This window comes from Sciurus vulgaris (assembly GCF_902686455.1).
Source record: "Sciurus vulgaris genome assembly, chromosome: 15".
In the NCBI taxonomy this organism is placed as follows: Eukaryota; Metazoa; Chordata; class Mammalia; order Rodentia; family Sciuridae; genus Sciurus; species Sciurus vulgaris.
Genome location: NC_136476.1, coordinates 69,573,404 through 69,587,559, shown reverse-complemented (window position 1 = coordinate 69,587,559; position 14,156 = coordinate 69,573,404). Strand labels below are relative to the sequence as shown.

Genomic DNA, 14,156 nt, shown 5'->3' with positions numbered 1-14,156 from the left:
CTGAAAAGACAACATGCACAGAGGATCAGCATCGGGTGTCAGATTTCAGGGCCAGCTTCTTCATTCTGTTCTCATCTACACTCTCGTTGCCAATCCTGCTGGGTCACCTTTGTCTAATGACACCTATGTGTATTATCATGACTACTGTCAACTGGGGAGGTGAATGGTGTTTATTTGGAATGTGTCACCCCCATCTCTAAGGAAGACAGCAGTGTCCCCGCAAGGTTTATGTGAATTCAAGACAGTGCCTGAAGCTCATACCCAGTGAGTGGAAGTGGATTCATTGGAAGAAAATCTTCCCCTTGGAAAAGCAAAGCAGAGACCAGGCCGTGGTGAGGCCCTAGGTTCTCTGTACGGATGGCAACACTGTTCCAGGTATGTGGGGCTTGCACAAGTACAGGATCATGACTGGAACAGACCGGCCACCTGGATCAGAGTGGGCAGACAACCTGCTCTTCTTCACCGAACTCAGATTTGCTTGTTTGGGTCACTCTTAGATTTTCCAAAAGAGAGAACAGGAGGAGGAGACCCAACGATTCCATTATATTATGTCCAAACACTGCTATATATTTTACACTCCTTATCACAATTCTATGAGGTAGCAATATTATTTATTACATGCACACCTGCTTTGTAGATGAGGAAAATGAATCTCAGATTACATCACTGGCCCAAGTCACACTGCTTTTAAGTGACAGTGCTCATGACTCATCATTTTAACATGAATGCAAATTGATGCCCTTTCCACTACATCAATTTCTTCATTCCAGATCCTCGAGACAGGCCAAGAACTTAGGAGATACTGGCTCTAACCTCTTGAGTGCAGGCTGCTTAACGAAAATAACCCTCCCTTCCAGCAGTCTCCTGCATGGCGGGCAGGAAGGCCACAGCACAGGGCCTTTCTTAGAAGCAGCCAGGGTGAATGAGGATTCTGTGCTGAGTCAGCTAGCGGGGTGGTTCAAAGGAGATGGAAAGAGAAGAAGGCATCATCAGGTCAGGCAGGAAAGAGGGGTGAAACGACTCCTGGACGCCTTCCTTGGTGATGCTGAAGTTAGAGAAGTCAGACTTGGAAGCCTGACCCACAGAAGGAAGGCGAAGAGCCTTGAGGAGCTTGCTTCCGGCAAGGGGCTCCGAGTGAGGTCCTAGGCCATCACCTCAGATCTGGAAGAGTCTGTCTGCATCGGCTCTGAGAAACTGAGGCCAGAGCAGCTTTCTTCTTTCCAGTCCCCAAGTAGCCCACACTCTTCCTACCCCAGGAACCTTGAATATGTTGCTCCCTTCGTCTGGAACGCCCACTCTCTGGCATCTTTGTCTCTGAGGCTTAGAATACGTGTTACTTCCAGACTGACCTTGCCTGCCCGCTCCATCTACCCCCTCTTCCCTCATCTGAATTACACCCCCTAGCATCTCCTCCTAGTGTCCTGTTCTCTTCCTTTAGCACACACAGCTCACTCATGGCTATGGAATTCTTTCATTAATATTCATCCTCCAATAGACTGAGGATGCCTTAAGGGTAGGGGTCATGCTATTTATTTATCAATTTTATAGATGCAGTCTCTTGCACATAGCAAATACACAAAAAGCATTGGTCAAATATATGTGAGGAACCAAAACCAGGCCCCAAGACAGTGACACTGTTAGTGTATGATGGGAAGATACAGACAATGAGAGCAGAGTTGTTGAACCCTGGGGCCCTGGGGATGCTAGGATTCGGCTTCAAGAAGGGTGGAGACACTGGACCTGGTCAGTTTTACAGTAGTGGTAAGGCTGCTGAACAGCAGAGAGAGGCAACAGGGTCAAGGAAGAAAGGAACATTTTTACTAAATGCCTGCCATGTGCTGGACATGTTCTGGGTGCATTATTTCACAGTATCTTCACAATCGCTCCATGGAGAAGGACCACTTCCATTCACAGATAAAGAAACAGAGGCACAGAGAGGCACCTTTCCTATTAGCACAACAAGCAGAGGAATGAGGCCTCGACTTCACAGGTGGTGAACTTTCCATGTCTGGGCCAGCAGAGCTGTTCTGGAGGGCACTATCCCCAAGGCTGACAATGATGGAACTGCTAGACTTGTGGACCCATCAGTTCTACAGTGCTAGGCTGCGCCGGATCGGGCAGAGCTTTCTAAACGCTGCTGAGCCTTGGTTTCTTGAGCTTTCAATTGAGAACCATAGAGCTCTCAGCCGTGTAGTGGCAAGACTTAAATATTAACGAGATGACCCACGCAAGCTCAGGACCACAGCTGGGCTCCATGGACATGGCCAGGAGGAAGGAAGTGGGTTTCCTCCTCCCCTTGTCAATCAGCCCCTTCCCCAAGAACTGAGCAGCAAAGGCCACTCCATGCCTGTTTCCTTAGCCCTCCCCCAGGAGACCTGGAGAAGATGCAGACACACTGCCTCCGGGACCATCAAAGCCTCAGAAAAGATGGATCCTTATCACTTAGGATGGGTGTGTTTCCAGGACTGTGGTATAAGAGCCGAGTTAGTCCCAGTCCATAAGCTGGGAGCCTGCTGTGTCTCCACACTTGATGTCATGCCTACAGGTTCCTTGTTGATTATGATCAGGCCAGGCTCTATAATTTTAGGCTTTTAAGGAATATTAGGATTCACTGGCAGAAACAATCTAGAGGCGGATACACTAGGGGCAAACAGACTGAGGAGAGGGGGCTGTAGCTTGACCGGAATCACTGTGCGTATGGGCGGGGGGCTTAACCCGGGGCCCACAGATCAGGGGATCAGTGAATGAAACTTTTTTTTTTTTTTTTTTTTTTTTTTTTTTGCGGTGCTGGGGATCGAACCCATGGCTTTGTGCTTGCAAGGCAAGCACTCTACCGACTGAGCTATCTCCCCAGCCCAATGAAACTGTTTTTAATAGAACTGTTTTCCTTTGTAACCCCACATACCTTCCTATTAGGTATTTAAAAATGGTATTTTTAAGTCTATTTTTAAAAAACAAAAGTACTTTGAAAAGGGGCGTATCACCTTCACCAGATGACCAAAGGGGCCCATGGCACAATGACAGTGACGAGCCCTGTATGTGGACCTTGAGGCAGTGAAGTAACCCAGGGCCTCTGCTGTCTGGCAGCACCCGTGTGCCGAAGGCCTGACCGACTGGAGGCAGCCAGAGCCCAGAGCCAGAGAGCACAGGAGACAGAGCTCTCCACCAGTATGTGCAAGGGGGCCATGTGGCTGCTGGGGCGCCGGCTGCCAAACCCACCACCGCAGCTGGGTGACCAAACACAGGTCAGCCGAGGTCAGACGGGCAGAAGAAGGGAAGGACCTGGGAGGAGCAGGGTCCCTGCTTCTAGGTTTCTGGGGGACCTTCATGAAAGGCTCTGGCTATTAGAACTACCGTCGTGTGGGGCCCACCCTTTACCTTCTCATAGTACTGGATGTTCTTGTCAGCCAACCCCATGAGCAGCTGCCGGAAGTCCTGCCTCTTGTTGCTCTGCCACCTCTCCATGTCAGCCTTCAGGTCCGCATTGAAGCACTCCATCCGATCCTGACATTTCTCCACGTCCGCTGGCACCTGGAAGCAGGGGGCATATGTAGGGAGTTTGTGTGACTGGTTTCTCCCGCCTGGGGCTCCTCTTCCACATTTGTGGGAGGCTGGAGTGCTACATTAAAATGTCATCTACACACTCTCTTCCCTGGAGACATCCATCTGAACTTCTGAGTCTTAAAGAGGAGCTCTGGAAAGGGCTATTCTAACTCAAATCTTCCAGTCCATTCAAGCGCAACAGAGACTCATGCGGGAAACCCCCGCTTACACACAGGGAGAACAAACACTGCAACTCAGAGTTGATGAGTTTGGTTCCTTTCAGGATTTCCCCATCCACACTTGAAAAAATGTGTGCAGACTTTGCACATATAATATCAACTATTGTGTTTCACCCTGCTGTTCTGTGTCCCAAACTGGAACCAGAAAATAAATAGGTTTTCCCAGATCACTATTCCATTTCTTACAATGTTTGATATTGCCTTTCCTCATTAATCAGAGAATCAACAGCAATAAGACTACCCGTCAGCTTCCTCAGCTGAACCCCACATTACCAACACAATGGAGACTTGCATATGTTCCTCTAGATAGCAGATAATCACAAATGAAGTTACAGGAAGATTAGGTCTGAGAAAATGGGAGGAAAACGACTTTTGTATATCAAGAGAGAAGAAACAGCAGGCAGTTTCACATTTTTCTTAACAAGGTCTAGAACACTTTCTCAAAAAAAGGACTACAGCAACTGGATTTCACAACTTTCTTTGCTTTGGTGAGTTTCATCCACAGTGAGGGCCTGCTGGTCACAGTGGTTACCAAAGCACAAGGCTGCTTCTCCTAACTCAAGTGTTCCACCGGGCCCTGTTGGTGGCCAGAGAGCTGCTGTGCCCAAAGCTGGGTCAATGAGACCTTATAGGTTTTGTGTGCTGAGGACAAGGAACCTGAATGTCTCCAAGCTGTGCTCTGGGGCTAATCTCAGCCAATCAAGGAAGTTTAGCACCAAGCCTATGGGCAAAGAGCTGGCTAGAACAATGCCCACACAGCAAGGTCAGGCCTTGAGAACACGGACTTCTCCTCAGAGCTTAGCCACCTGACACAGCAAGGGGCTCAAATATGCTTGGTAGAGAACTAAACTTGGGTGAGACAAGGGTGAGTTGGAGAAAAAGACATACCCAGACTTCCTGGCAATGTAAGAGAAAGAAACTTCTAAAAGGGAAAAAGCAGACCTCTCCAAAGTAGCCTTCATGAGCCTTCATGTGGAAATATCTAGCTTATCATTATGACATTCCATGCTTGGCACTGAGGAACACAAAGGTGCTCAGGTTCTCAACAGGCAAATTTTGTCTCAAGTTGCCTGCAGTCACTTTGAAAGAAAAAGGAACAAGCCTAGATGCTAAGTTGAGAAGTTACGAGGATTTTCACCTTACACTGAGGAGGAGCGGTGAGGAGTCCAAACTGGTGAAGGGTGAGGCCTACTTGAGGAAGTAGCACTGATATGATTTTAAAGATGAGAGAAATGGTACATGAGAGTGAAGAGGACTCTCCAGAGAGAAGTCCATGCAAGTGAGAGGTGAGGAGATACTCAGACCCACCAGGAGGAACAGCTCACAGGCCTGGTGTTCACAAAGGCATATTTGGGAGAACTTTCTCCAGTTGGTGAGACTGGGGTTGGGGGTTAGAGGAAGAGAATCCTGGAACTTTCCCTGAAGGTGAGTTTTTCTGAGGCCTATTTAACTCATGACCTCTTCTGGAGAAGAAAAAAGGCCTCACACAGCTTCTCACTAGAGGGTCTGAATAACACATCTATCACTTATCAGATGTGTGACTTGGATCTCTGTACCTCAGTTTCTTTTTCTGGAAACACATCCTATCCACCTTATAAGATTGTTGTGAGATTCAGTGAGATAATGCTTATAAAGCACCTGGTGCCTCACATACATTAAGCACTCCATAAATGTTCATTCATATCAGTAGAATATTGTAATTGCTATTCACAAAGGAATCTAGCTTTACACAGCCCCTCAAGTCAAGAATATTTTATTGAGCTTTATCCCATGTATTGCAAAAAAAAGAATTCTTTTCCATCTTACAAATGTTATATTATTAAATATGTTCTTTCAAACTAGATGCCACCCTTTGACCATGCTACCCCACCCTGAGATTTCACCAGTCCTGAGAGATGAGTCAACACCTCACCACAGGTTGGCATGAGGTTACACTGGACACTCTGGAACCAGGCAGTGGCCGGAACACTAGAAGGGGAAGGATGGATTAAACCAAACTAGTGGAGACTACTGACAGATCTGGCAACCAAATGCCCCTGAGAAATAAGATACAGGGAATCAGAAAGGAGCTTTAAGTTTCTAGTCCAGATGACTGGACTGACAATAATGTCACTAAGGAACTCAGGATGTAGGACAGGTCCGCAATCCACAGCAAGGAGGGAGTTATAACCATGAGAAGGGTGAGACTTCCCTCCACAAGAGGGCTGAGACGGCTAAAACAAGAACCGCCAAAGAACTCAATTAAGAAATAGGTAAAGGACTTGAACAAAAGATAGACAAATGGCCAAAAGCACATGAAAAGATGTTTGACACCACTGATCATGAATGAGACAGATGCATATCCAAATTACGATACCACCTCACATCCACTAGGGAGGTGCTATCAAAATAACAGACAAGACCTTGTGCCCTGTTAGCAGGAATAGAAAATGGTGTAGTCACTGTGGAAAACAGTATAGCAGTTCCTCCAACAATTAAACATAAAACTCCCACATGATCCTGCTGGATTCTACTTCTGGGTATATATCTCCAAAATAATTGAAACCAAGGTCTCAAAGAGCTATCTGTACACGCATGCCCAAAGCAGCATTATTCAGCCAAAGGGAGGAAGCAACCCAAATGCCCACTGATGCATGAATGGATAAACAAAATACAGTACGGACATACAATGGGGTACTACTCAACCTTAAAAAGGAAAGAAATTCTGACACAGGCTACCTCATGGATGAACATCATGCAAAGTGAAATAAGCAATCAACAGCAGAACGGATACTGCATGATTCCATCTACATGAGGTACTTAGTCAAAGTATTTAGAATAAAAACAAAGTAGAACTGCAGTTGACAGGGGCTTAGTGGATGTATAGTTTCAGTTCTGCAAGGTGCAGAGTTTTAGAGACTGGCTGTACAACAATGAGAATGTATGTACTGCTATTGAACTGTGAACTTAAAACTGATGGTAAATTTGGCAAATTTTGTGTTATGTATATAACTATATTTAAAAAAATGTATGGGGGCAGGGATTGTATCTCAGTGGTAGAACACTTGCCTAGCATGTGGGAGGCACTGGGTTCGATCCTCAGCATCACATAAAAAAAAATAAAGTTATAGAAATATATTTTAAAAATACATATACATGAGAAGGAATAAAAGGGGGATGGGGAAGGCAGGATCTAAGGGTAGAACCATGAAGCAGCCTGCTTTTATGGAATTAATAAAGGACTCAGCAAAGATCACTAAGAAAGGTGGGCACAGAAGGAGCAGGAGGCAAATCAAAAAGAACCGGACCAAAGAAGCCCAGGGATGGAGGGAGAGTGGAGCAGGTAAAGAGAAGAGAGTAAAAGGAACTGGGTGATCGGTCTGAAGCGACCAGCTTGTTAAGTTCCCCAGCTTTATGCAGAAGAGGACGGCCGTAGCTCTGACACTCAGGCCTGTCTGTGTTCTTACTCTGCTTACTGGACAGCATGTGAGTGACACTCAATTTACTGACTAGTAACATCCAGTCTTCCTTCTTATCAAGGTTTCCATTTCTGCGACTGAGGGATGGTTAAGAGTCGGGCTTCTCATGGCTGAAAGATGTGGGGATGGCGATGCAGACCCCCAGAAGAAAAGAGACATCACCATGTAAGGCATCAAAGGCCAGAAACTTCCAAACAGAGGACAAAATGGCACTTTTCACATAGGTTCCCCTCTCTCTCACCAGAATTTCCCTTACAGAACATGTAACAGCAGGGAGGGCTGGGAAAGGCTCTGGTGGGATGAGATTGTGCATTTGTGTGTTTGGGGAGCAGGGTGGGAAACTATATTTACTCAACAGTCATTTATAAAGGTATTTTCGAGCTCTTCCCACGTGTGGGGCCTGAGGATATACATTGCTTCTTGAAGCTAGGCTGGACATGTCACATTATCTGCTCCCATGATGACCACAGGTTAATGAAATCCCCCAAGACTAAACAAGGCAGACAAACCCCAAGACCTGGGGGAGAGGCATGCTCACGGCTTCTGTGGGACAAGTTTCAGGACCAAGGACAGATCTGGCTCAGGATGGTGGTCTCCTCAGTCAAAGGCTCTGAGCAAACAAGTGAGGCAGAGCTCCCTAACTGGTCTGGTGCAAAGAGCAGACACACTGATCCCCACAGCCTACAGGAAAGCCAGAGTGGCCAGGCTAGCCACCTCCAGCTCCCAGTGACCTTGTCTGTTTATCCCAGTGCACCATACAAATATTTTGTTTCTATGTGAGCTGTGAAGTGAAAAAAAAAGTTGAAAAAACATTAAGACAAGATTAAACAAACAAAGGGTGAGACCAGAGAGAAAAGCAAGTGCTAAGATGAGTCACAACAGATACAGCGAGAACTGAGAGTCGTGAATTTGCCTGCACCATGACTGAGAGACGTGGGGGTCACAGAGGTCAAAGACCTGTCTCTCCCCAGTCCCTCCGGGGTTCATGTCCACTGGCTGACAAGGCCAGAGCTCTCCCTTCTGCAGAGCAAAGACTTCTGGGGTCGGGACCCTGGCGGGGGAGGATGCCAGTACCACTATTTGTTAGCTCTGGCACATAAGTTATGTAATTCTCCTGAGCCCTGGATCCTCATTTGTAAAGTTGAAACACACTGACAGAAGGCAGGAATTAAAGAGGAAAAGAAAGATGACGGGCTTCTGCCCTCCTGTGGCTGAGCCTGTCTGGTTTTCTAACACAGGCTGAGATGATAGCGTTCTGGAGAGAACTGGGAACGCCAGGCATTTCTATCCTCACGTGCCAGACATGTCTGGAGATGACAGGTAGTGCTGCGGAGTTCTCCAGTTTGTACCCACTCCATATTAAGAAGTGTCCCCACTGCCCCTCAGAACTAGAGTTCTTGCTGTTGGCCACATGTTCCTCATGCACAATGTCTGCCCTCCTGGAGGTTCTCAGGGCTTATAAAGGTACACAGCATTTTTCTCTTCTTTCTCCTTTTCCAGATAGGGTCTCACTATGTTGCCTAGAGTTGGCCTCAAACTCACCAGCTCAAGCGATATTCCTGCTCAGCCTCCCCTGTAGAGGGGTGGGCTGTCCAAGTAAGTCCAATTCCTACTTCCCTCCCTTCTTCTAAACCTGAGAAGCTCAGTATCTCTTATTTTCTGCTCCCTTTTGTCTTCACACAACACACTAGTTCACTTCCACATGCCACTCACTTCCACTCCCACCTCCAGGCCCACATACCTCCACACGCCACGCCCACTCATCTCCATGTGCCACTCCCACTCAGTCTCCACACACCACGCCCACTCATCTCCACACACCACGCCCACTCATCTCCACACGCCATGTCTACTGTTCACATTGCCATGCCTTCACTTCCCCTGATACCTCTCACTTTCGTGCTGATGCTACCCATTTCAAACAGCTTCTTCATCTGGCACTGTACCCAGGGCAAGACCGCTTACAGGCAGGACCTAGGACAGCCCCTTCCTGCCTTATTTTTTTTACCTTTTGAAGATAATGGTAAACATTTTGCAAAGCATCCTCTCCTGGAATCCCTTCTTTGTTCTTCTCTGAACTAATGCTACATGAACATATTGGCACTGAAAAGGGTCAAATGCAGAATAAAGTAAAACATAAATGTTCCCTCCAGTTCCCCTTGCTGTCTACACTCAGGTTTGTATACCTCCACTCCGGTTTCATACACGATTCCCTGACCCCTCTTGTTTCCAGTACTAGCTCTGATATCTTTCCCGGCTTATAAGAAGGGTCAAATCCTAAGATTTACACCAGCTTATGGCCAACCCCCATATAAGTGCCTACAATTCCTCAATCTCAAGATAAGGAAAACGAAGTCTACACCATCCATAGCTCCATTCGCCTGAGACTAAACCACCTCAGTGTTTGCTGAGCTTTCTCAAAGCCTAGAAACAAAGCAGCACTTAAAACCTATGATCATTCTACTTCACGCAGCTCCTGAGGCCTCATCACGCCTGCCTTAGTCACAGGCTCTCAGCACAGCACCTGGAGCTGTGGGCGCCCACCTCAACCCAACTGTCATCCTAGGACTCCTTCGTCCTAAGACAACCACCCCAGTTTGAAACCTGAAACCCAGGTCAGAGACCCCTGAAGCGACTTCCTTCCTCTGGGTCACAGAAAAGTGGTCAGGTTTCAATACCATGCCATGGCCTCACAAAAATCAGTGTTTCCTCATCTTTGGGGCAAAGGTTTCAAGGTTTCACTTCAAAGTGAAGAAAGCCCCCAGATCCTCTTAGATCTTCTGTTAACATGCCAAGGCCCAGGAACCCCTCGGTCCCTGCATCCCTGCCTCAGACCTGTGAGCACTGTCGTCACCACAATTAGTAACCAACTGAACTGGCAGAGTCCTTGGGGTAGAATCACCCTTAATCCACTTCCTTGCATCCTGGCTTTTACCTCATCAATAGCAGCTCTGGTTTGGTGAGCTTGAAACCATACCAAGCAAAGCACAGCAAAACCTGAAGCTGCTCATTTCTATCTGCCTGCTGTCAGTGGGGAGAGGGGTACAGGGGGGCGGGAATGAAAAACAATGTCTAAAACACTGTGATCTGAAAAAGCAAAAAATAAATAAATAAAACAACTGTTTTTAAACACAGGTGGCAACGATGCATTCCCAGTGCAGACACCAAGACCACACGGGCAGCAGAGGCTCATCTGCTGCTACGAGACCGACCCTGAGCATTTTATATGATCACAGTGGTGGCAAGTCTGAGATGAGTGAGGCTCACAAAGGCTAATGAGCAAACTGGGGGACAAAGCTGGGCTTTGAAACCAGGGCCAAGGGCTTCTAAATCCTCTGCTCTTCCTACCCGCCACAGTAGACCTGGATAGGCTGCCAAATGAGCCTCCTCTGTCCACCAAGGTGGCTGCCACCTCAGATCCCACAGGTGCGCAATTTTAGTGCGCAACTTTTAGATTATACTTATCGGTAAACCAGCTTGATGGTCACACCTGCTAAGTAATAATGAAATTGACTCTGGCATAGTTCAGTCTCCACCAGGAAGAGAGAAGACACCCCAGTGTAGGAAGAGAAGGCAGGTGTGTGTAGGACCCACTCGTTTCACTAGCTGGAAAAAATCCTCCCCCTCTTGTAAGAATTCGCGTGGCCAAGGGGATGCGCCAAGTGGGGAAGAAATCAGCCCTGAGAAGAGGAGTCTACCACCCACACCAGCAAGAACAGGAGGCTAAGGAGCCTCCGCAACTGGACTGAGAAGTATGTAGGAGCCAAAGCCAGCTGTTCCCTCTGCCTGAGACTGTTCCAAGCTGGTGTGAGTTTCCAGCAGCCAGCAAGGAGGGCCCAACTAGTCAGCCTATTATTCCTCATCCTCAGCTTCTGTCTTGGAAGGGCTATGTCCAGGATAGGGCTGGACACATTGAACACACTCTGAAAAGGCTTATATTCAGTCCTGGGCACATGCAAATGCTGACAGAACTATTTAAGTGACACTTGTACATGCAGGATCCTCAGTTTCTAAACTAGGCCAATGGCAGGACTTGCTGGCTCTCCTTCCCACCCTAGCCAGGAAAAGTGACTTCCAGGGTTTTCAAAAATATTTGATGGAATGGACCCACCTTTTGACCCAGTTATCCCACTCCTTGGTTTATACCCAAAGGACTTAAAATCAACATACTATAGTAACACAAGCCACATCAATGTTTATAGCAGCTCAATTCACAATAGCTAGATTGTGGAACCAACCTAGATGCCCTTCAATTGATGAATGGATAAAGAAACTGTGGTATATATACACAGTGGAATATTATTCAGCCATAAAGAATAATAATATTGTGGCATTTGCAGATAAATGGATAGAATTGTAGAATATCATGCTTTGTGAAATAAGCCATTCCCAAAAAACAAAGGCTGAATGTTTTCCCTGATGAGTGGATGATGATTCATAATGGGGGTGGGGGGGAAGGGGTTGAGGAACTTTAGATTACGTAGAGGGAAGTTACAGGGGAGAGGGGTGGGGGTATGAAAGATGGTGAAATGAGACACACATTATTACCCTGTGTACATGTATGATTACATGAATGGTGTGACTCTACATCATGTACAACCATAGAAATGAAAAGTTGTACCCCATTTGTGTACAATGAATCAAAATGCAGTCTGTAAAAATAAAAAAAATAAATATATAAAAGAAAAAAATATTTGACAAATAAAGACTGTTATATTAAAGGGCAGGATTTGATTTACATATACATTAGGTAATGAATGCCATAATCATTAAGTTATACCCATCCTCACCCATGCTGTACATTAGATTCCCCAGACGTGTGGTTGTTTTGCTTTGTTTGAAGTGGGGTCTCAATGTGTTGTCCAGTCTGTCCTTGAACTCCTGGGCTCAAGTGATCCCCCCGCCTCAGCCTCCCGCAGACAGTCGCCACCACACCCAGCTGACGACAGAGGGTTGGTACCTTCTGACCTGCAGCTCCCTATCTCCAACCCCTGGAAACCACTCTTCTACTCTTTCTATGAGGCCAGTATTTTTTTTTTTTTTTTTTGTGGTGCTAGGGATTTGAACCCAGGGCCTTGTGCTTGCAAGGCAAGCACTCTACCAACTGAGCTATATCCCCAGCCCTGAGGCCAGCATTTTTAGATGCCTCACAAATGAGACCATGAAGCATTTATCTTTTTGTAAAGTGACTTCTATCTTATATTTGGGATTAAATGATCAGAAGGAAAAATTTTAAATACAAAAGCAGTATTCCATGTCATTCTTTTTAACAGGACTGAGATGAGGGCCTGGCAGATGGCACAATGCTCCAGCATATCATGGGGACAGCTAGAAATTCACCAATAGGACAGGGTTGGAGACAGAGGGCAGTCATGCACCCGGCTGCACTTCTTGTGGCCTCCCTTGTGGCACACAGGATGGAAGAAGGCCATCTGGCCAAGCAAGAGAACCAAGAGGGAGGGTCCCAGCCACCAGCACTGCGCCAGGGACAAGAGCCCCAATCCTGCCCAGCTCCCCACAAGATGCAGAGAGCTTCACACTCAGGTGTAGAAGTCACTCTAAGAGTGACATGCATATCAACACAAAAAGCATGCATGGTATGCCTACTGTATACAGCATTTGGATGTAGAGACACTTGGCATAAAAGAGGCAGGGAAATCTACTATACTTTGTGACTTATTTCCTCACCCATGAAATGGGGAAAGAACAATGCCTTCCCGCTGGGCCTCAGATTACCTGCCTGGTCATCATGCAACATAATTCATATATATAAGAAAAAGCCCTACATAAAGCTAAGGAATGCCATTTCTGAGGTTTGGGTTTTAAATCCCCAAAGCTGATTCCTTTCCAGGTGTGTGTCAATAGCAGCAGTAGCAAGAACCAAGGCAGAGGAAGGATGGAAGGATGGACAGAAGGTAGAAAAGAGGGAGAGAAGAGAAAGGCAGAGAGAAAAGGAGGGAGGGAGGGAGCGAGAAAGGGAGGAAAGAGCAGAAGAGAAGGGAAAGAAGAAAAGTTCTCAGGTCAAACTTTCCCTGAAACTTGGGTCCCTACTATTATCTTTCTAATAACACTCCCTATCCCACCCCTTCTTTCCAAACGAATAAACCTTATGTTTACAAACAAAAAAGAAAGAGAATAACATAACGGTAGTGGCAGGGTTCCACAGTCCTATGCAGGGTACAATCCTGGCTCTACCAGTTGCTCGCTATGTCATCGTGGCTCTTGGTTGGTTCATCTCAGGCCTTGGTTTGTTCATCTCTTAAATGGGAAAAACAGTGGTACCTAAACCACATGGTTGATGTACGGAATAAATGAGAGCAGCTTTGCACACTATGAGCACTCTCACACTGGCTAGCAGGACTCTCGCTTTGAACCCCGGCAGGAGGGAAGAGAAGGGCAATAAATGGAATGACTCAAACAGCAGATGTAATTTGCCATCATGATCCCTGATCCTGAGCAAGAGGGCAGCAGAAACAAGTTAGACCAGTGCTTCTCAAACTCAGTGGAGTCAAGACCCACTTTTTGTTGGCTTTTGCCCCCAATTCAGCCAAACTGCAGTCCCACTGTGCACACAGAGCGTGCAGTCTGTCCCCGACAATGGCAGTCTGACAACACGCACCTCAAGTGTCCCACAGGTGAGCAACTGGTCCCACAGCCACATCCGCTGCTATACTCCTTTCTAAGCCCTTCTTCCCCACGTCTGTGACTTGCTCATCATGGGTGGCTAACAGCTCGTGCCCCATCGCTGAACCTTACTCTGAGAGCTCTGATCTGCATTGCCATTTTACAGAGTGAGAAAAAGCCAATGAATGGTGGGGACACAAGACTTTTTTAAAAGTCTCAGAAAAAAGCAGAAAATTTAACTCCTAGTGCACATTAGGAACTCTAAGAAATAAGAAGAGAGAGCAAAAAGAAG

The 14,156-nt window shown here is 46.7% G+C and overlaps 1 protein-coding gene across 5 annotated transcripts in view; it reads right to left on the bottom strand.

Annotated features, from left to right (window-relative positions):
• Positions 1-14,156, bottom strand: part of SNX30 (sorting nexin family member 30) — a 114,631-nt gene that overhangs the window by 9,856 nt on the left and 90,619 nt on the right. For 4 of the 5 annotated variants that reach the window (XM_079112611.1, XM_079112614.1, XM_079112615.1 and 1 more), the window contains exon 8: positions 3,379-3,531. In XM_079112611.1, coding sequence (XP_078968737.1) covers positions 3,379-3,531 — 153 coding nt within the window. Of the gene's footprint in view, positions 1-25; positions 946-3,378; positions 3,532-14,156 lie in introns of those variants that run through there. The other variant, XM_079112612.1, reaches the window with a different exon arrangement.